At 39.1% G+C, this 23,237-nt stretch overlaps 1 protein-coding gene across 2 annotated transcripts in view; it reads right to left on the reverse strand.

Moving 5' to 3' along the window:
* MAGI3 (membrane associated guanylate kinase, WW and PDZ domain containing 3) overlaps nt 1-23,237 on the reverse strand; it is a 247,688-nt gene that overhangs the window by 50,147 nt on the left and 174,304 nt on the right. For both annotated transcript variants that reach the window (XM_047868943.1, XM_047868945.1), the window contains exons 5-6: nt 21,864-22,038; nt 18,410-18,489 (exon numbers count right to left, since the gene is read on the reverse strand). In XM_047868943.1, the coding sequence (XP_047724899.1) occupies nt 18,410-18,489; nt 21,864-22,038 (255 nt within the window). The remainder of the gene's footprint in view (nt 1-18,409; nt 18,490-21,863; nt 22,039-23,237) is intronic.

Below are 23,237 nucleotides of genomic sequence, written 5' to 3' on the forward strand. Positions count from 1 at the left end.
ATTTGAGTTTCTGAATGAAAATGTAAAATAACCACCACAGCTCCTTGTGTAGGATCCGTATTTGTGTCTGGTAACAAAGGAATATCGTATGCAGGATTATTATATATTATTTAGCCCAGGTAACTAATAAAATATAACCAGAAAAACCAAAGGTAGCTGAATTTCTGATAGTTAAAAAAAAATAAAAAATTCCAGTCTTTCCAGTAGAGACCGAAACTGTCAAGAAAAAAAATCCTCTTCCTTTCCACTCTGTTTTCCTAGTTAAAGCTTCTGAAGAGTCATTTTATTAGTGAGACACAGATTTAGTTGGCAGGAATGTTCCTAGCAGGTGGTTTTAATGCTAGCAGTTTACATGTAGGAGCCCAGCAAGAGGGAGTTTTTTTTTTTTTCTTCAACATTTTTTTATTTATTTTTGGGACAGAGAGAGACAGAGCATGAACGGGGGAGGGGCAGAGAGAGAGGGAGACACAGAATCGGAAACAGACTCCAGGCTCCGAGCCATCAGCCCAGAGCCTGATGCGGGGCTCGAACTCACGGACCGCGAGATCGTGACCTGGCTGAAGTCGGACGCCTAACCGACTGCGCCACCCAGGCGCCCCAAGAGGAAGTTTTTTTAAAAACCCAGTTATACACTATGATGATCCATATTTTTATTGTCAATTTCTTTGAGAATGTTCTTCTGCCAGGCCAAAATACACACATGTGCGTGTACACACACACACACACACACACACGACGTATGCTAGACAGCAAATAGGCTTAGAATATATCCAAAGATTTATTAATTCTTTATCACTTAGCTGCAGTTTTGATGCATGGACTTTGTAAGGAAAAATTTCACTGTAATGAACCTGACAAGCTATCCAGACTATTATGCTAATAAAATCATTTCACATTCAGAATAAAAGGAGAGAATAGATGACTAGCCACTGGATGAAAAGCTCTGAATCACCTTCATCCCCTTTCTCCCTCCTATTTTTCTGCCTGTGTATATATATTGATTGGTGGTTTTGAAGCTTGGTGAGTTTTTGTGGTTCTCCTTTGAAGGACCTGGCTGAAATGTCTGAGGTGGAAAAGATGAGAATCGTTGAAAACGGCTGTATGAAAACAGAATAAAACAGCTGAGAAGAACTGAGACGCACTTCAGTTCGCTTTGATCTTCCACAGCTATGCAGCAAATAACTGTCAATTAAGTAGGTACGATAGTTTATACCAAGCAACTGTTACATGGGTAGGAGTCTTTGCTGGCTTATTCTGTAAAAAATAAAAAAAGGTCTTTCATAATATTACCAAAGCATTACCATTAAGGATCTTCCATGAAAGAGATTTTTTTTCTTTAATAGGAAGTTTCTTGAAATAGCACGGGAACTGAATGGTGCTGAGTAAGGATGGGTGCTATTACTGCACCATGGCTGGATTTATGCTTTGTCTTTAGAAAAGTTTGCAGAATTGCAAGAACTGTAGACAGAGCTGAAACATACCACTTGGTATCTAAACAACTTGCCAAAAAAATGTATTAATACTTATTACGGGTACAAGATCGACATAAATAGATTCCAGTGTTAATCTGGAGTTGATTCAGCATTTTAATTAGCAACTAACAGATAAAGCACAGCCCTTTCTTTAGGAGAGTAAACAAACTGGTACTTTATCTCCTGGGTTACTTACTTAAAATTTTTTTAATGTTTATTTTTGAGAGAGAGAGAGAGACAGAGGGAGAGTGAGGGTGCCAGCAGGGGAGGGGAAGAGTGACAGGGAGACAAAGAATCCCAAGTAGGATCCACACTGTCAGCTCACAGCCCGATGTACGGCTTGAACACATGAACTGTGAGATCATGACCTGAGCCAAGACCAAGAGTTGGACGTTTAACTGACTGAGCCACCTAGGCGCCCCGACTTACTTTTTTATTATTTATTTGTTTTTATTTTGAGAGAGAGAGAGAGAGAGAGACAGAGAGAGAGAGAGAGAGAGAGAGAGAGAGACAGAGAGAGAACATGAGTGAGCAGGGGAGAAGGGCGGAGGGAGACAATATCTTTTTTGAAAAATTTTTTAGATGTTTATTTATTTTTGAGAGAGAGAGAGACAGACAGACACGCGGAGCATAAGCGTGAGAGGGGCAGACAGAGAGGGAGACACAGAATCTGAAGCAGGATCCAGGCTCCGAGCTGTCAGCACAGAGCCCGACGCAGGGCTCGAACTCACAAACTGCGAGATCGTGACCTCAGCCAAAGTCAAATGCTTAACTGACTGAGCAACCCAGATGCCCTGAGAGAGAGAATCTTAAGTAGGCTCCGTGCTCAGGACGAAGCCCAGTGCAGGACTCAATCCCACGACCCTGGGATCATGACCTGAGCCAAAATCAAGAGTTGAACGCTCAACCGACTGAGCTACCCAGGCACACTTCTGGGGCTACTTTTAGTTATGGTTTTAAACCTTTACTACTGATACCTTTAGCCAGTTTTCTGCAGAGCAGTTTAATGCAGATAAAGGAGCAGTTATTACTTGCCCATTTAAAATACAGTTAATAAAAGCAAAATTAAAACACTTAGCGATTTTATACACTATCCACTGGCTCAATTAATTCACTGACTTCCTCTTTTCCCTTTCCCTCTCTTCCTCTTTCCTTCTTCCTTATGCAAAAATAATTAGAAACACAACCCAGTTCTTGACCTCAAAAAGTTCACAGTCTAAGCAGAGAAGGAGAGAAGAGAAATTACATAATCAAGATAAACACTAGCTTTTTGGGGGTGTGCAGTGGAAGGATACCAATTGGCTCATAAGAGTAGCTACCAGGAAAGTCTTCTAAAAGAGGGTGATGTTTGGGCAGTCTTTAAGGATGATTTGGAAATGGAGAGAATGGGGTCATTCCAACAGATCAAAGAGCACTGAGGGGTTAAGAATGGGTGGCATTTTCATTAATTACAAATAATTTGACAGGACTGGAGTGAAGGCTGTGTGCAAGCTGTTTACCCTATAAGCAAGCATCAAACCACATTTCTTGAGGGCCATGTTAAGGATTCTGATCTTTATTTAGATAACAATGGAACATTAAGTTCATATTTGAGAAAGATTATGGGGCCGCAGTAACAGAGGATGGAATCGATGGAGTGGAGAATAAAGACCGACAAATTAGAGAATGGTTAATAGCCTAATAAGGAGCCATGAAGGCTGGAACTAAGGCAGTGGTAGAAGGAATGGAGAGAGAGAATGTTTCATAGAAGGCAAAGTAACAGGATTCAGAGACTAACATGAGATCGAAGGAGGAAAAGACAGGAGGCGGCCAAGATGATGCCCAGGTTATTGGCTCTTCTGGCATGAGACCGATACATTAACAAATATTTATTGAATACCTACCATGAGAGTAGCTGTGGGAATAGGAGAGAGGTATTAATTTCCATTTAGAGGCATTTAGGGGAGAAATCGTATGTAAAAACTGCCTAGTACATTCCCCAGCACCAATGGACACTCAAGAGATGGCAGGTGTTTATTTACTTATTTAATTTTTTTTAAATATGAAATTTATTGTCAAATTGGTTTTCATACAACACCCAGTGCTCATCCCAACAGGTGCCTTCCTCAATGCCCATCACCCACTTTCCCCTCCCTCTCACCCCCCCTGCAACCCTCAGTTTATTCTCAGTTTTTAAGAGTCTCTTACGGTTTGCCTCCCTCCCTCTCTAACTTTTCTTTTCCTCTTCCCCTCCCCCATGTCTATCTCTTAAGTTTCTCAGGATCCACCTAAGAGTGAAAACATATGGTATCTGTCTTTCTCTGTATGACATATTTCACTTAGAATAAGACTCTCTAGTTCCATCCACGTTGCTACAAAAGGCCATATTTCATTCTTTCTCATTGCCAAGTAGTATTCCATTGTATATATAAACTGCAATTTCTTTATCCATTCATCAGTTGATGGACATTTAGGCCCTTGCCATAATTTGGCTATTGTTGAAAGTGCTGCTATAAACATTGGGGTTCAAGTGCCCCTATGCATCAGCACTCCCGTATCCCTTGGGTAAATTCCTAGCACTGCTATTGCTGGGTCATAGGGTAGATCTATTTTTAATTTTTTGAGGAACCTCCACACTGTTTTCCAGAGTGGCAGCAACAGTTCCCATTCCCACCAACAGTGCGAGAGGGCTCCCATTTCTCCACATCCTCTCCAGCATCTATAGTCTCCTGATTTGTTCATTTTAGCCACTCTGACTGGTGTGAGGTGATATCTGAGTGTGGTTTTGATTTGTATTTCCCTGATGAGGAGTGACATTGAGCAACTTTTCATGTGCCTGTTGGCCATCTGGATATCTTCTTTAGAGAAGTGTCTATTCATGTCTTTTGCCCATTTCTTCACTGGATTGTTTTCGGGTGTGGAGTTTGGTGAGTTCTTTATAGATTTTGGATACTAGCCCTTTGTCTGATATGTCATTTGCAAATATCTTTTCCCATTCCATTAGTTGCCTTTTAGTTTTGTTGATTGTTTCCTTTGTAGTGCAGAAGCTTTTTATCTTCATGAGGTCTCAATAGTTCATTTTTGCTTTTAATTCCCTTGCCTTTGGAGATGTGTCGAGTAATAAATTGCTGCGGCTAAGGTCAGAGAGGTTTTTTCCTGCTTTCTCCTCTAGGGTATTGATGGTTTCCTGTCTCACATTCAGGTCCTTTATCCATTTTGAGTTTATTTTTGTGAATGGTGTAAGAAAGGGGTCTAGTTTCATTCTCTGCATGTTGCTGTCCAGTTCTCCCAGCACCGTTTGTTAAAGAGACTGTCTTTTTTCCATTGGATATTCTTTCCTGCTTTGTCAAAGATGAGTTGGCCATACTTTTGTGGGTCCATTTCTGGAGTCTCTATTCTATTCCATTGGTCTGTGTGTCTGTTTTTGTGCCAATACCATGCTGTCTTGATGATTACAGCTTTGTAGTAAAGGCTAAAGTCTGGGATTGTGATGCCTCCCGCTTTGGTCTTCTTCAAAATTACTTTGGCTATTCGGGGTCTTTTGTGGTTCCATACAAATTTTAGGATAGCTTGTTCAAGCTTCGAGAAGAATGCTGGTGCAATTTTGATTGGGACTTGCACTGAATGTGTAGATTCTTTTGTGTAGTATCGACATTTTAACAATATTTATTATTCCAATCCATGAGCACAGAATGTTTTTCCATTTCTTTGTATCTTCTTCAACTTCCTTCATAAGCTTTCTATAGTTTTCAGCATATAGATCTTTTACATCTTTGGTTAGGTTTATTCCTAGGTATTTTATGGTTCTTGGTGCAATTGTGAATGGATCAGTTTCTTTGTCTTTGTGTTGCTTCATTATTAGTGTAGAAGAATGCAACTGATTTCGGTACATTAATTTTGTATCCTGTGACTTTGCTGAATTCATGTATCAGTTCTAGCAGACTTTTGGTGGAGTCTATCAGGTCTTCCACGTATAATATCATGTCATCTGCAAAAAGTGAAAGATTGACTTCATCTTTGCCAAGATTTCCTTTGCCTTTGATTTCCTTTTGTTGTCTGATTGCTGATGCTAGCACTTCCAACACTATGTTAAACAACAACGGTGAGAGTGGACATCCCTGTCGTGTTCCTGATCTCAGGGGGAAGCTCTCAGTTTTTCCCCATTGAGGATGACATTAGCTGTGGGCTTTTCGTAAATGGCTTTTATGATGTTTAAGTATGTTCCTTCTATCCTGACTTTCTCGAGGGTTTTATTAAGAAAGGATGCTGAATTTTGTCAAATGCTTTTTCTGCAACAATTGACAGGATCATATGGTTCTTATCTTTTCTTTTATTAATGTGATGTATCACAATGATTGATTTGTGAATGCTGAACCAGCCCTGCAGCCCAGGAATGAATCCCACTTGATCATGGTGAATAATTCTTTTTATATGCTGTTGAATTCGATTTGCTAGTATCTTGTTGAGATTTTTTGCATCCATATTCATCAGGGATATTGGCCTGTAGTTCTTTTTTTTTTTTTTTTTTTTTGCTGGGTCTCTGTCTGCTTTGGGAATCAAAGTAATGCTAGCTTCATAGAATGAGTCTGGAAGTTTTCCTTCCCTTTCTATTTTTTGGAACAGCTTGAGAAGGATAGGTATTATCTCTGCTTTAAATGTCTGGTAGAATTCCTCAGGGAAGCTATCTGGTCCTGGACTCTTATTTGTTGGGAGTGTTTTGATAACTGATTCAATTTTTTCACTGGTCATGGGTCTGTTCAAGTTTTCTATTTCTTCCTGTTTGAGTTTTGGTAGTGGGTGGGTGCTTACGAATTTGTCCATTTCTTCCAGGTTGTCCAGTGTGTTGGCATATAATTTTTCATAGTATTCCCTGATAACTGCTTGTATCTCTGAGGGATTGGTTGTAATAATTCCATTTTCATTCATGATTTTATCTATTTGGGTCATCTTCCTTTTCTTTTTGAGAAGCCTGCCTAGAGGTTTATCAATTTTGTTTATTTTTTCAAAAAACCAACTCTTGGTTTCATTGATCTGCTCTACAGTTTTTTTAGATTCTATATTGTTCATTTCTGCTCTGATCTTTATGATTTCTCTCTTCTGCTGGGTTTAGGGTGTCTTTGCTGTTCTGCTTCAGTTCTTTTAGGTGTGCTGTTAGATTTTGTATTTGGGATTTTTCTTGTTTCTTGAGATAGGCCTGGATTGCAGTGTATTTTCCTCTCAGGACTGCCTTCGCTACATCCCAAAGCGTTTGGATTGTTGTATTTTCATTTTCATTTGTTTCCATATATTTTTAAATTTCTTCTCTAATTGCCTGGTTGACCCATTCATTCTTTAGTAGGGTGTTCTTCAACCTCCATGCTTTTGGAGGTTTTCCAGACTTTTTCCTGTGGTTGATTTCAAGCTTCATAGCATTGTGGTCTGAAAGTGTGCATGATACAATCTCAATTCTTTTATACTTATGAAGGGCTGTTTTGTGACCCAGTATGTGATCTAGCTTGGAGAATGTTCCATGTGCACTCGAGAAGAAAGTATATTCTGTTGCTTTGGGATGCAGAGTTCTAAATATATCCGTCAAGTCCATCTGATCCAATGTATCATTCAGGGCCTTTGTTTCTTTATTGATCCTGTGTCTAGATGATCTATCCATTGCTGTAAGTGGGGTATTAGAGCCCTCTGCAATTACCACATTCTTATCAATAAGGTTGCTTATGTTTGTGATTGTTTTATATAGTTGGGGGCTCCCGTATTCGGCACATAGACATGTATAATTGTTAGCTCTTCCTGATGGATAGATCCTGTAATTATTATATAATGCCCTTCTTCATCTCTTGTTACAGCCTTTAATTTAAAGTCTAGTTTGTCTGATATAAGTATGGCTACTCCAGCTTTCTTTTGACTTCCAGTAGCATGATAGATAGTTCTCCATCCCCTCACTTTCAATCTGAAGGTGTCCTCAGGTGTAAAATGAGTCTCTTGTAGACAGCAAATAGATGGGTCTTGGTTTTTTATCCATTCTGATACCGTATGTCTTTTGATTGGAGCATTTAGTCCATTTACATCCAGTGTTATTACTGAAAGATATGGGTTTAGAATCATTGTGATGTCTGTAGGTTTCATGCTTGTGGTGATGTCTCTGGTACTTTGTGGTCCTTGCAACATTTCACTCACAGAATCCCCCTTAGGATCTCTTGTAGGGCTGGTTTAGTGGTGATGAATTCCTTCAGTTTTTGTTTGCTTGGGAAAACTTTTATCTCTCCTTCTATTCTGAATGACAGACTTGCTGGATGAAGGATTCTCGGCTGCATATTTTTTCTGTTCATCACATTGAAGGTTTCCTGCCATTCCTTTCTGGCTTGCCAAGTTTCAGTAGATAGGTCTGCTACTACTCTTATGTGTCTACCTTTGTAAGTTAGGGACTGTTTACCCCTAGTTGCTTTCAAAATTTTCTCTTTATCCTTGTATTTTGCCAGCTTCACTATGATATGTTGTGCAGAAGATTGATTCAAGTTATGTCTGAAGGGAGTTCTCTGTGCCTCTTGGACTTCAATGCCTTTTTGTTTCCCCAGATCAGGGAAGTTCTCAGCTATGATTTGTTCAAGTATACCTTCAGCCCCTTTTTCTCTCTTCTTCTTCTGGAATTCCTATGATATGGATATTGTTCCATTTGATTGAATCACTTAATTCTCTAATTCTCCCCTCATACTCCTGGATTTTTTTACCTCTCTTTTTCTCAGCTTCCTCTTTTTCCATAATTTTATCTTCTAAATCACCTATTCTCTCCTCTGCTTCTTCAATCTGTGCTATGGCCGCCTCCATTTTATTTTGCACCTCGCTTCTAGCATTTTTTAGCTCCTCATGACTATTTCTTAGTCCCTTGATCTCTGTAGCAATAGATTCTCTGCTGTCCTCTATGCTTTTTTTCAGGATGGCGGGTGTTTAAAAGTCAGAATTGATAGAACAAAAATGAAGAAGATATGGTGAGGAAAAAGTTAAGGATGGTAACTGGTTTGGGGTCATGGACATGATGTCAGTGTTGAGGGCAGGAAGGGAGGGTACACAGAAGATTCAGCTCAATTTGGGAGGGAACACATTTGAGGGGCCTATGGAACATCCTGGCAGAAATATCTCACCATCTCAGGGAAACAGGGACCTGGTCCTCAAAAGAGAAACACGGAAGAGAAGGATTTGGGAGATATTGCATTTAAAAGCCACGACAGTGGACAAGATTACCTGGATATACTGTGAGAAGAAAAAGGTAGAGAACAGAACATCAGGAGTATTAGCCATTTAAGGAGCAGATGGAGAAAGTAACAACTGTCAGGGGAAGAATATCAAAAAAGACAGGGGAGCAGAGCATGGTCAATACTAATAAATGCTCTGGAAAGCTGTCGTTCAAAAGAGGCTGAAAAGAGACGTTCAAATTTGGCAGTCAGAAGTTACTGGTGACCTTAAGACAAGCACTTTCACTGAAAAGGCAGGGGGAAGAAGTCAGCATATTGTAGTAGTAAAGAGGAAGACAGAAGGTGGAGTTCTTAAGAAGAGATAACTTTTTGTTGTTGTAAAAAGGATAGTTGAGAACTGGAAGGAGGGAGGTTCAAGAGAAAATGAGTTCATTTACTTTTGAGAGAGGAAAGACCTAACCATATTTTTCTGGATTAGAAGCCAAAGCATTCTCCCCAAAAGCTGATTCAAAAGGAAAAACCATTTCTGGCATATCAAGCAGCTGGTTGGTCCTAAGGCCCATGAATTTATCTTTCTCTCCTGTTCCCGCAATAAGATTTTTCTTATTTAAATACACGAATTGCAACTGTTTTCTCATTGTGGAGCTGATAATTCTCTTTTATCTTTCTTGAAGCTCCAAAATAACATCAACACTCAATACTTTTTATAGCTTTTGGTAAAAATTTAATCTCTCTTTCATCCTAAGAGGAAAGGGGTGAGTTGAGTATAAAGCAGATTCCTGATGTTGTATTTTTAAGATAACTTTTTAACCTAAACAACTAATTATTTTAGTTGAATGAAGATAGATAAGTACAGCAATTAAACTGTTAGAGCCTAAATACATGGCTGCATTCTGGAGGTCAGAAAACTAGGAAGGAAAAGGGCAAGTTTTAGAAACTAAGGTTTTTCTAGAAGACCTTAAACCTTTAGCCGAATGCAAACAATAAACATCTTAAACTGCAAAAATTTACATTTAAGATATCATTATTACTATTTCCCCTCATTCAGCATCTGGTCTGCAAGGCACGAGGCAGAATACCAATGTAAGTCAGATATAGTGTAGCTGGAAATACTGTATTGTGGGGCGGTTTCCCCCATTCGGGGGGATGCACAGTGGAAGTGCTAATGGTTGGCTGAGCATCAAACAAACAGGCTCAGGGTTCCAAACTGTGGGATTCCCGCAGGTAAGTACAGGTGATGTTAGGAAGGCATATCTAGTTGTGGGGATGGAAAGTACCTTCCATCAAAAAGTTTTGAGGGGCGCCTGGGTAGCTCAGTTGGTTAAGTATCCAACTCTTGATTTCAGCCCAGATCAAGGTCTCACAGTTGTGAGATCAAGCCCTGCATCAGGCTCTGTGCTGAGCATAAAACCTGCTTGAGATATTCTCTCTCTCTGCCCCTTCCCTGCTCACATGTGCACTCTCCCTCTCTTAAAAAAAAAAAAAAAAAAGTTTCGAACATTCCTACTATACTAAATGCAACTGTGGTTGATCTTAAGAAAGATATAATTAGGAGGACCATATAATGTATTGTCCACTTTTGAGAGCAAAAGGGACACTATTATTATCATTAATTATTCTGGAATAATTAAAAAGGAATAAGTGGAGTTATTAGTTCCTGGGCTGACCAAGACATATTGTCGGTCTTAATGTAAAGAGCATCAGGGGGCGAGACTCATTCAATTTTCCAAATTTCCATAGAAGGGGGAAAGAAAGGGAGAAACGTTTCCAGTGTCTCTGAGCCCCTTAACTTTCTTCTCCAAGGAAGAAAGACTGTCTTATCTGACTGGTGAGTTTCAGAGAATGGATTCAGTATGCTTGGCTCAGGACTTGAGTTCCCTGGCTCTTTTGCACGTCAGCCTGCCTGCAGAGGGTGCAGTCTGGTCCGATTTGCCACGCCTGCCCTAGGGGAAGAGGCCCCAGCTGTACAGAAGACAGAGATTGAGGGCTGAAGGCTGCCTCCTGCAGGGGTAAAACACCAGTAAGCCCGTACAGATGCAGAGCTAAAGTCAGGTTCACTCATCAGCTAGCATTTTAACCCATCTGATTCCTTGGTCTTATTTCGGCATTGACTCCAACCTGGTGAATGAAGACAGACTTCCTATTTATGTCTTGCACCCAGAACTTCATAGAGATTAAAAAATATTTTCAAGGAGACCAAAATAATCTGGAAGACAGAGTAACTTCTTTCCTTCCTTTCCTCCTCTCCTCCTTCCAAACATGTAAGGCCCTACTGAAGGGATATACAAATGAAGAAGACAAAATCACTGCTCTTATAGAATGTACGTATCTAGTTATACTGCAATGGAATACGTGCTACAATGGAAAGGTGCCCATGGTACTGTTGAGCACAGAGAAGAGAACACCTAATTCTGACCTGCAGAGAATGGCAAGAGGAGGCTATGACGAAATTATACTTTAGAACTGAGCTTGGAAGGATCAGTAGATATGAGCCAGGTGAACACAGGGAGCAAGGCTTGTTCCTGACCAAAGAGATGGACATGTGTCAAAGGCAAAGACAACAACTGTGTCATATTTATGACATGAAATTACTTTGGAAAAAACGAAAATAGTTTGAAAAAAGAAATGTAGAATATGGTTCAACTGTAAAAAATCTTCAATATTTTCACCAAAGAGTTTAGATTTTATTCTGCGACTGTAAGAGCCATTATAGGTTTCTGAGGAAGGGACAGGTATAAGGCAGTTGTATTTTAGAAGAATTTGTAGCCCATGTAGCCAAAGGTTTTTGATCATGTAGCCTTATCAGCCAAACATGTCGAATGTCCTTCCAAGATGTGTTTATTCATAAATATATATGTACTGCTCTAATATGTACATAATAAAGGGGCGCCTGGGTGGCTCAGTTGGTTAAGCATCCAACTTCAGCACAGGTCATGATCTCACAGTTCATGGGTTCGAAACCCCGCATCGGGCTCTGTGCTGAGAGCTCGGAACCTGGAGCCTGCTTCGGATTCTGTGTCTCCTCTCTCTGCCCCTCCCCTGCTCGCACTCTCTTTCTCTCTCAAAAATAAATAAATATTTTAAAAAAAAATCCTTAAAAGATATGTACATAATAAAGCATACAAAAGACAAATTTAAAAAGGAGATGAAGACTAAAAAAATAATCATTGTGATTTTATCTCCATGTGGCTTAAAAAAGCTCACATATGAAGTATATGAAGTATCAGCTCTGTTTACTTACTGGTCACTTGGGCTTGCATATTGGTATTATCTTCAACAGGCAGTATCTATGTGAAATCCTTAAGTCACATTTCAATTTTTATGAATTAAAAACTATATAACCTAGCTTACATATCCACTTAACTGGGCACAAGTAACGTGTAAAACTTCACAGTGCCCTGACAACTTCTGCTATGTCCATTTTTCCCTCAAGACACTCTGGGTACTGTATGTAATAATCTACAGACAGAATGAGAAAGAATGCATTGCCAGTCTGTGTATAAAATAGTGGAGAAACTTACTTTTCCCCCCAGTAGGCGCATAATGAAAAATAAGCTCTAACATTGTCCTCTTGTAGACCAATAGACAATCTGAGCACCCCCATTTTGGAGAGCACTCGCGTTAACGATATATCGGAGGGGGAGATGTAACTGGAGAAAAAGACCAAGAGTAATCCAAGTTTGTGGTGACTGGAAGGATGAAGGTATAAAATAAAAGAAAACATAGAAAAAGCATATGGATAGACAGCTATGTAAAAAAACCAACAGAGCAAAATGTTCATGGTAATATCTCAGTGATGGGTAAATTACTGTAAAATTCTTTCCGTTTTTCTATACAGTGGAAAATTTTCATAATAATGTATTGGCAAAATATTGAACAAAGAAAGAGGAGTAGGGATTGGAAACAATATAGGGAATACAGCAAGAGGTGAGGAAGAAGCAAATAGAACTCTAAACCTCTGGCCCAGGTGATTATGAGCACGGTGCCTGTGACAGAAAGAGGGATGGGGTGACTTTAGGAGAAAGATGTTCAGTTAAGTTTTAAATATGTGTATTAGAGGGGTGCCTGGGTGGCTCAGTTGGTTAAGCGTCCCACTTTGGCTCAGGTCATGATCTCACGGTTCGTGGGTTTGAGCCCTGCATTGGGCTCTGTGATGACAGCTCAGAGCCTGGAGCCTGTTTCAGATTCTGTGTCTCCCTCTCTGCCCCTCCCCCACTCATGCTCTGTCTCCCTCTGTCTCAAAAATAAACATTAAAAAAATTTTTTTTAAATATGTTTATTAGAAGTGCTACTTAAGCAATTTTTAAAAAAAGTCTCAAATGCAGTAGGAAATACAGAAACAGAAGTCAAAACAGGACAATACTAGAGAGTCAATAAGGGGGCCAGCCAGCTATAGTAAATTAATGGTTAAATCTATGAAAAGAAATACATTGTACAAGGGAAAAGAGAAAAAGGCATAGAACTGCGCTGCAACAATCAGTGGGCAGGAAAAGGAAACGGAGACGAGCAATAGAGACATTCCCAAGAAGACTACCGCATTTACGAGCTTTAAAAGGTAAAATTCTCTGGGCTTATATATTCTAGTTTACCTTTATAGGAGATGATTTCACCAGATGGAACTTACTGATGAAAGCCTTTAGACAAGGGAGGTACGTCATAAGAAATGATTTAGGGGCGCCTGGGTTGGCTCAGTTGGTTGAGCGTCCGACTGCAGCTCAGGTCATGATCTCACAGTTTGTGAGATTGAGCCCCATGCCAGGCTCTGTGCTGACAGAGCCTGCTTGGGATTCTCTTTCTCTCCCTCTCTCTGTCCCTCCCCAGCTCATGTGCTTGCACCCGCTGTCTCGAGCTCTCTCTCTCAAACATTACAAAAATAAATAAAACAAATAATTTACATACAACAAAATACAGAGATCTTAAATGCTCAATTATAAGAGAGTTTTGGCAACTGCCATATGCCTTCCTAACTACTGCCCCAAACAAGGTGGAGAATATATTCATTACTCCAGAGAATTATTTCAATTCACCCACTTCCCGGTTCCCACCTCATTTTCCAACTTCTTGCAGCAAAGATGAGTCTGCCTGTTCTCAGACTTTAATTAATGGATAATTGAGTACCCGTTCTTTTGTTCTGGCTTATTCTATTCAACGTTTCTGAGATTCATCCATGTTGTTGAGTGTTATCAACAGTTTTTTCTTTTTATTGATGAGTAGTATTTCACTGCATGAATATACCAAAAATTGTTTATCCATTCTTCTGTTGATGGATATTTGGGATGTTTCCAGGTCTGTGTTATTATGAATAAGGCTGTCGTGATCATTCAGGTGAAGTCTTTTTCGGAACATATGTTTTCATTTCTCTTGAGACAATGCCCTATGGGCAACTGCCAAAAGTTCTCCAAAGTGTTCACATAATTTTACATCTCTACCAACTAGTGAAAGTTCCAGGTGCTCTACAATCTCACCAATCTTTGGTACCCTTCAGTGTATTGGGCTCTAGCCCTTCCAGGGTGTGAATGGCCTCTCACTGTAGTGATGACTAATGATGATAAGCACCTTTTCATGTCCTTATTGTCTATTCTCTTGTCTTCTTTGGTGAAGTGTCCAAGTTCTTTGGCCATTTAAAAAAAACCTTATTGAGGTACAGTTTGCATATTATAAAATTAATCTGTTTTGAATATTCAATTGAATGAGTTTTAATAATTAACTGAGTTGTGAAACCATCACCATAATTCAGTTTAAGAAGATTTCCATCACCCCAGTAAGATCCCTCATGCTGGGGGTGCCTGGGTGGCTCAGTCAGTTAAGTATCTGACTCTTTATTTTGGCTCAGGTCACGATCTCACAGTTCATGAGATTGAGCCCCGTGTCAGGCTCTGTGCTGACAGTGTGGAGGCTGCTTGGGATTCTTTCTCTCTTCCTCTGCCCCTCCCCTGCTCACTCACTCTCTCAAAATAAACATTTAAAAGGATGGAAAAAAAAGATCCCTCATACTCTTAATCTCTTAATCCCTTAATCTCTATTCCCATCCTCACTGCTGGGCAACCACCAGTAATCTACTTTCTGCCTCTAGAGCTTTGCTTATTCCAGACATTTCATATAAATGGAATCATACAGTAGTTGGTCTTTTGTATCTAGTTTCTGTCACCCAGAATAACACTTTGAGGTTTGCTCATGTTGTAGTATGTATATGATTTCATTCCTTTTTATTGCCGAATAGTATTCTATTACATGATTACACCAGATTTTATCTATCCATTCATTGGCTGATGGACATGTGAATTGTTTCCTCTTTTGGGCTTTTATGAATAATGCTTCTCTGAATATTTACAGGCAAGTCTTTGTGGGCATATGTTTTCATTCCTTTTGGGTAGGTACCTAGAAGTGGAACTGTGAGGAGATATGGTAAATTTATATTTAATATTTTAAGAAACTGCCAAACTGCTTTCCAAAGCAGTTGTACCATTTTACATCTGCCCAGCACCTTATAAGGGTTACCATTTCTTCTCATCCTCACCAACGCTTGTTATTATCTGTTTTTTTTTCTGATTATAGTCATTCTAGTGGATAAAGTGGTATATCACTGTGGTTTTAATTGGCATCTCCCTAATGACTAATGATGTTAAGTATATTTTCTAGTGGTTATTGGACATTTGTGTATCTTCTTTGGTGAAATGCCTACTTAAACATTTTGCTCATTTTAAGGGTTCCTGGGTGGCTCAGTTGGTTAAGCATTTGGACTTCGGCTGAGGTCCATGATTTCGTGGTTCGTGGGTTTGAGCCCCATGTCGGGCTCTGACAGCTCAGACCCTGGAGCCTGCTTTGGATTCTGTATCTCCTCTCTCTCTGCCCCTCCCCCATTTGTGCTCTATCAAAAAAAATTTTCTTTTAAATAATTAAAAAAATAAATATTTTGCTCATTTAAAATTTTGGGTTTTTGTCTTATTAAGGAGTTATAACTGTTCTTTATAGATTCAGGATACAATTCCTTTGTCAGATACATATTGCAAAACCTGGGGCTTTGACTATTCATTTTTTTTTTTTTTAATTTTTTTTTTTTCAACGTTTATTTATTTTTAGGACAGAGAGAGACAGAGCATGAACGGGGGAGGGGCAGAGAGAGAGGGAGACACAGAATCGGAAACAGGCTCCAGGCTCTGAGCCATCAGCCCAGAGCCCGACGCGGGGCTCGAACTCACGGACCGCGAGATCGTGACCTGGCTGAAGTCGGACGCTTAACCGACTGCGCCACCTAGGCGCCCCGACTATTCATTTTCTTAATGGTGTCTTTTGATGAATAAAAATTTAAAATTTTTATTAAGTCCTACTTATCAAGTTTTATTTTTTGTCTTTTTTTAAGTAGGCACCATACCCAGCATGAAGCCCAACACAGGGCCTGAACTCATGACACTACGATCAAAACCTGAGTTGAGATCAAGAGCTGGACATTTAACTGACTGAGCCACCCATGTGTCCCTCAAGTTCTTCTTTTATGGCTCATGTTTTTTGTGGTCTGTATAAGAAATCTTTGCTAATCCCAAAGTTATGAAAATATTCTCCTAAATTTCCCTCTAAAAGCTTCATGGTTCTAGCTTTTATGATTGGGTCTTTGATTCATCTGAAAGTAATTTTTGTGTATGGAGTCAGGTATAGTTGAAGTTCATTTTTCCTCATGAATATACAGTTTTCCCAGCACCACTTGATAAAGATCCTCCTCTTATATTGAATTGATTGGCACCTGGGATGCAGTTTAAGTGATCACATATTGTGCATCTATTTCTGGATGCTCTGCTCTGTTCCAATGGTCTGCTTGTCTATCCTGTGTCAATACCACACGGCCTTGATTATTGAGCTTTATACTAACTCTTCAAATCTGGTAGCCTACGTCCCTTACCTCTGCCCTTTTTAAGACTATTTGGCTAACTGGGGCCTTGTATTTCTATATGTATTTTAGAACTGGCCTGTCAATTTCTTTAAGACAGACTTACAGGATTTTTATTGGGATTGTATGGAATCTAGATACCAATTTAGGGAAAACGAACATCATTAACAATACTGTGTCATTCAATCTATGAACACAGTGTATCTCCTTAATTATTTAAGTCTTCATTAAGTTCTTGCAGGGATGTTTTGTAGTTTTCAGTTTATCTCGTGCGTCTTTCAGTAGGTTTGTACATCTTTAGTAGATTTGCTCCAAGGTAATTTTTCTTTATATCACTGCAAACAATTTTAAAATAATTCCATTTTCCAATTGGTTGTTCCTAGAAAAACTTTTAATATTGCAATCATGCTGAATGAAATGTGTAACTTTTTTTTTTTTTTAAAGAATTTTTTTTTTTTTTCAACGTTTATTTATTTTTGGGACAGAGAGAGACAGAGCATGAACGGGGGAGGGGCAGAGAGAGAGGGAGACACAGAATCGGAAACAGGCTCCAGGCTCCGAGCTGTCAGCCCAGAGCCCGACGCAGGGCTCGAACTCACTGATCGTGAGATCGTGACCTGGCTGAAGTCGGACGCTTAGCCGACTGCGCCACCCAGGCGCCCCGTAACTTTTTTTTTTTAATAGACTGGAGTTCAATCTATAGGAGGACTATCTGAACCTCATTCTTAGCCATTCATCTTTTTTTTAATGTTTATTTATTTTTGAAGGAGAGAGAGATAGAGCATGAGCAGGGGAGGGGCAGAGAGAAGAGAGAGACACAGAATCTGAAACAGGTTCCAGGCTCTGAGCTGTCAGCACAGAGCCTAACATGGGGCTCGAACCCATGAGCCATGAGATCATGACCTGAACCCAAGTCAGATGCTTAACTGACTGAGCCGCCCAGGCACCCCATAGCACCTTTATTTTTTTAACCAAGGTAAATAATTTCTGATGCAGTGATACAAAATGAATGCAAATTTTATTCATCCTCACTCTATATTCAAGAAGGGATAGCAAACAATTTTGGTTGGGGTAAATTCTATATTTATGTATAAGACTAGACTATTAGACACTGTGTATTACACATAAGACAGGCAAGCATTATTATCTAAGAATTCTTAGAGAAATTTTTCTACTAAGCAGTAAAAATTGTGTGTGGGCAGGAATGGCAGGTTGGGGTACATTAGAGACTTTCATTGAGTTTCTACTGACAGTCTAAATGAAAGATTAGCCGAGGCACGTGGGTGGCTCAGTCGGTTAAGCATCTTGACTTCAGCTCAGGTTTCCTAAGTTCGAGCCCCACATCAGGCTCTGTGTTGACAGCTTGGAGACTGGAGCCTGCTTCTGATTCTGTGTCTCCCTCTCTCTGCCCCTCCCCTGCTCAGGCTCTCTCTCAAAAAAATAAACATGAAAAAAAAATTTTAAAAACTGAATGAAAGAGTAGCCATAAATAATAGCATATCTGTCCTAGTGATACTAAATTAAATATATTTTTGAAGGTTCAACAGCCATGATGAAGCTACCCTGTGGTGGAGAATGTATCTAATTTATGAAAATACTTGTTTAGAAATTTAAAAATTTGTCTTTAACACAAATGTAAAACAAAGGGCAATGTATTTTTATTAAGGCTTTCAAAAAAGATTTCACTGTATAATCCTCAAAAAGAGAGAAATAAAGTCTCTCATAAAATTAGATGCAATGACATAATTATCAGGGTCAGCTGAGTATGATATCCACCCATTGGTTATGTGCTTCTGCACATTATGGTTTTTAGGGTTTTGGAAAAGTCACTAAGCAAGAAGAACAACGCGGGATTAAGAGGATAAGTACAGTATAAAAGATTTCTGAATCTCTACCTCCATCTTCACAGTCTTCAGGGGCTTTGGCTTTCTTACAAAGACGAGGATCCAACCAGGTGGTTGTCTTGGTATTGTGGCTGCAGAATAAAGATTTCAGTTAGAAACAGTAAAATAAAGAGGGAGAAAAGTATTTCAAAAGCAAAGATCAAAAGTGACTAAAAGGTATGATGTTTGCACATTTATCTCTGCCAGGCTCTGTTTGTACACCTCGGATTCGATAATCCTACTTTCTCAGTCTGCTACTTTGAAATTGCCATAAAGGGAAGGTAATGCCAGAGGTACTAATTTGAGAAAGACGACTGTAGGGAAGGGGTGAAATTCCAAGTACAGGCTACCAGATGCTTATTTAAGCAGTCAGAAATGTTTCAAAGGGTGGGGACATAGCCCCATCCTGTGCATTATCCAGTCGAAAAAGCTGCACTAAAACCCTTGTTTGGTGCTGGCTGAATTCCTCCCTCCCTCCCTTCAAAAGAACACCGTATTTCTTGAGTACCTGTGATGTGTGGGCATTGTGCTGAGAGCTGGGAAGATAGTGATGAACAGACAGATTCGCTGCCCTCAAAAGGGCTCTTTAAAATAAGAGTTTAACAAAATAAAAAGTTTCCAAGCGTCTTTCCGCGACATGAAGTAAAAATGATGGGTATAGTTAGTTAAACTCTACTCTACAAAACAAAGTTTTCATCGGTATGGATCATACGCTGAATAGAGAAAAGAAAGCAGGAACCAAAAGACTCCCCTCATCTATCCCTCACACACATTCCTTTTTAGAAAGCAGGCCACAGACGCTTTCCAAGAGCAATGCCACCATTCAGCAGATACTAATTCTAAACCCAAACCATCGCACTGCTGTGTAGACAAACAGTGTTATAGTTTAAACATCTGAAATAGGCGGATATTAAAGAAAGAAATAACTGAAGGAAATTATACAGGAAGACAACAAAATGTAAATTGAAGTTATTATCAAAGTAGTATGAGAATATCATTCCTTGATGTCTTTATAATGAGATAAACTCCCTAATCTGTATGTTAATTACTCTTAGGAAATTAAGCCAACGGTTTCAGGGAATTAATCATATCTTCTATGCCTTTCCTAACTCCTGAGTTAACCAGGGCTGTGTGCAACCCCTTCTTACACATTGCCAGGTATGATACCAGCTGGGAGACTGTGGTAGAAAACTTGGGTGTGCTGAATAATGGATAATCGAACCAGAGAAACTGGGGTTGTTTCTAGAAAGACTGTGTTACCCATTCTGTCAAAGAGATGGTTTCTCCACACTCAAGCCAGTTAAATAGATTTTAGCAACATGAAAAGGATCAGGACGCCAAAGAGGCTTAGCAGCATGTAGATTGTTAGGGAAAAAAAAAATCATGCATGTATCTTGCTAGACCAAATTCACAACTGTTACTTGAGAAAAGCTTAACACTTTGGTTCCAAGGACCCCAAATGTTTATTGCTAAGTTAGCAAATGTAGGCAATCTCCTAGGACTTTACCCAGTATTTCCCAAGGTGAAGAAATGCCTGTAGGAGCTATCCCTAAAACACGACAGCTAGAAGCTACAGACCTAGATTAATATTCTTTTCTTACAGATGCATGATTTAATAGCAGCAGTAAGATCAAATACATTAGCTATAGCAAACAAAAGAGCTTTGTGTAGCAGCAAATATTTGGCTATCTTGCAGTTATGAACCCTTTATCAGATATGTGGTTTGCAAATATTTTCTCGTATCCTGCAGGTTGCTTTTTCACTTGTTGATTGCTTCCCTTTGCTGCATAGTTTTTAAGTTTGATGAAGTCCCATTCGTCTACTTCTGCTTTTGTTGTCTGCAGTTTTTGTGTCATATCCAAGAGGTCCTTGCCAAAGTCAATGCCATGAAACCTTGCCCCTGTGTCTTCTAGGAGTTTTATAGTCTCAGGTCTTATATTTAGGTCTTTAATGTATTTTAATAATATTCAGCCATAAAGGCATTTCTTTTATAAATTCTCTCCCCTCTCTGTAATCTACTACTTTATCCCCATTTGCAGGATAAAGTACTGTCAGATTCAAGGTCTCATACGCTGCTTCTAAAGATACTCTAGCCTCTTCTAATGACTCTACAACTTACTTGGGGATTTATTTCTAAAATCATAATGAAAGTCCAAAGTTTAAATTACCCTTGAAAAACCCCTTAAACTATCCACAGAGAAGAATATACCTGATTTTTTTCTATTCTGCATAATCCTTGTCATTAACGTTTATGTAAGTGTATAATGTAAGTAATAATGTACCATATATGGTAAAAACAATACAATACACACAAAATCTACATGTTTTAAATACTAAAATCTCCTTGGTAAAGCAAGATGCTCATTCTATGGGAAGGATGTGGAATTTGGGACCAAATGAAGAAACAGATTCAAGTCTCCCACTCCTAATTCATTTTTAAGTACATGTTCCTTGACTGCAGTATCCAGCCCTCAATATTTTAACTGTTACTTAACTGTTATACTCTATAACTTCACTGCATTCATATTCTACCTCTGGGCAAATTATTTTAAAGATGAGAATGACAGCTGCGTTAGAACATAAAAATGCTTCACAATGAAACTTCCAAAAAATCATTTATTCATACTGATGATATAAAAATCATTTATTATATTATTCTCTGGTCTAAACCATATAAAATTTCAGGTTGATCAAATACATGTGGTTCTATATCTCTATAAATATATTTTATATTAATAGTGCTTTCTCATAAATTAGGTTTTATCAATTTATATTGTACCAATTAGTCTGAGGATCAGTGATGGTTCCCTCCTATATTATTCAACTACATTGCTTGAATGCATCTAGAACTAAAAATATTAAGCTCAGATAATAAATATGTCCTCCCTCCAGATGATGGTAACTCTTGAAATGCTCATTAAGTTAAGTTAGCCAATCTACCAAAAGTTTAAAAAAACAGCCAGGCAAAATACTCTTCATTCCTACATTTTTCATTATTCGTGACAAACCTGTTTTTAATCCTCTTGTTTTTAAAAAACCAGAAGTCAAATACACTATTCCTTTATCCAAGTCAAATAAAAATGAAATATCATCCAGGGAAATCATCAGATTTAGGATCAACTGTTACTTGTATAAAAAATATATATATATTTTTAATGTTTATTTATTTTTGAGAGAGACAGAGCAGGAGTTGGGAGGGGCAGACAGAGAAGGAGACACAGAATCTGAAGCAGGCTCCAGGCTCCGAGCTGTCAGCACAGAGCCCAATAGGGGGCCTGAACTCACAAACCGGGAGATCATGATCTGAGCTGAAGTCAGATGCTCAACTGGCTGAACCACCCAGGCGCCCCAATCTTTTTAAAGAAATATAAAAGAAATGGAAGCCTTGTGAAATGAGAATTTAAAAATGTTAAGACAAGCCTCACAGTGACGGGGCGTGTTAGAAGAGATACAGACATTTGCTTACTCAATGAAGTAGATCATCCCCGTGTCGGTGTAGGCCATTTCCCAGTTTTTGGGCAGTGGTTCCAGGTTCTCATCTCTCATCATATAATTTCTGAAGTCCATGGAGCTATTTGTTTGGTTATAACTCGGGACAGTCTTCATCCAATCAGAGGACTCAGAATGCCTCTCTCTGTTTTCTGCCATTCAAAACAGAACAGTGTGCAAAGTAGGTAAAGTTACATTCTCTTCAGACAGCTCTCTGCACTTCTAACAAAATGCCAAACATTCACTGCAAATTTCCTTGTATAATATGTCCACGTTCGGCTGTAAAATTTTTGAAGTGACAAACATACTAAATTTTTTTCATTCGGTAAGTGACATTAACCCAGGATAGCATCTCTGATGTCGTCTGGGAAAGAAGCAAAAAATAACACTGGAATCAATTCAGTACATAGTGAATACATATCTGTCACAGTACTACCAGCGACAGCGGCTGCAGTGGCTCTTATGCTGTCCTTTTATAATTCCAGGCTCCAGTTTAACTCATAATCTTCACAGCAACCCTGTTTATTATTTACTAATTCTAATAATTTATCAATATAATATTAATTATATTTATTATACTATTTATCCCTCCTATTCTGTTTTACAGATTATAGATGAGGACACTAAGGCACAGTGAGGTTTCAGTCAAGGTCAAGCAGCTAATGATAGCAAAGTTGGGTTTCACAGCAATAGCACTGCTAGGAATTTACCCAAGGGATACAGGAGTGCTGATGCATAGGGGCACTTGAACCCCAATGTTTATAGCAGCACTCTCAACAATAGCCAAATTATGGAAAGAGCCTAAATGTCCATCAACTGATGAATGGATAAAGAAATTGCAGTTTATATACACAATGAAGTACTACGTGGTAATGAAAAAGAATGAAATATGGCCTTTTGTAGCAACGTGGATGGAACTGGAGAGTGTTACGCTAAGTGAAATAAGCCATACAGAGAAAGACAGATACCATGTTTTCACTCTTAGGTGGATCCTGAGAAACTTAACAGAAACCCATGGGGGAGGGGAAGGGAAAAAAAAAGAGGTTAGAGTGGGAGAGAGCCAAAGCATAAGAGACTCTTAAAAACTGAGAACAAACTGAGGGTTGATGGGGGGTGGGAGGGAGGGAAAGGTGGGTGATGGGTATTGAGGAGGGCACCTTTTGGGATGAGCACTGGGTGTTGTATGGAAACCAATGTGACAATAAATTTCATATATTGAAAAAAAAAACAAAAAAAAAACCACAAAGCATAAGAGACTCTTAAAAACTGAGAACAAACTGAGGGTTGATGGGGGGTGGGAGGGAGGGGAGGGTGGGTGATGGGTATTGAGGAGGGCACCTTTTGGGATGAG

The sequence above is a fragment of the Prionailurus viverrinus genome, chromosome C1 (assembly GCF_022837055.1).
Source record: "Prionailurus viverrinus isolate Anna chromosome C1, UM_Priviv_1.0, whole genome shotgun sequence".
Taxonomy (NCBI): Eukaryota; Metazoa; Chordata; class Mammalia; order Carnivora; family Felidae; genus Prionailurus; species Prionailurus viverrinus.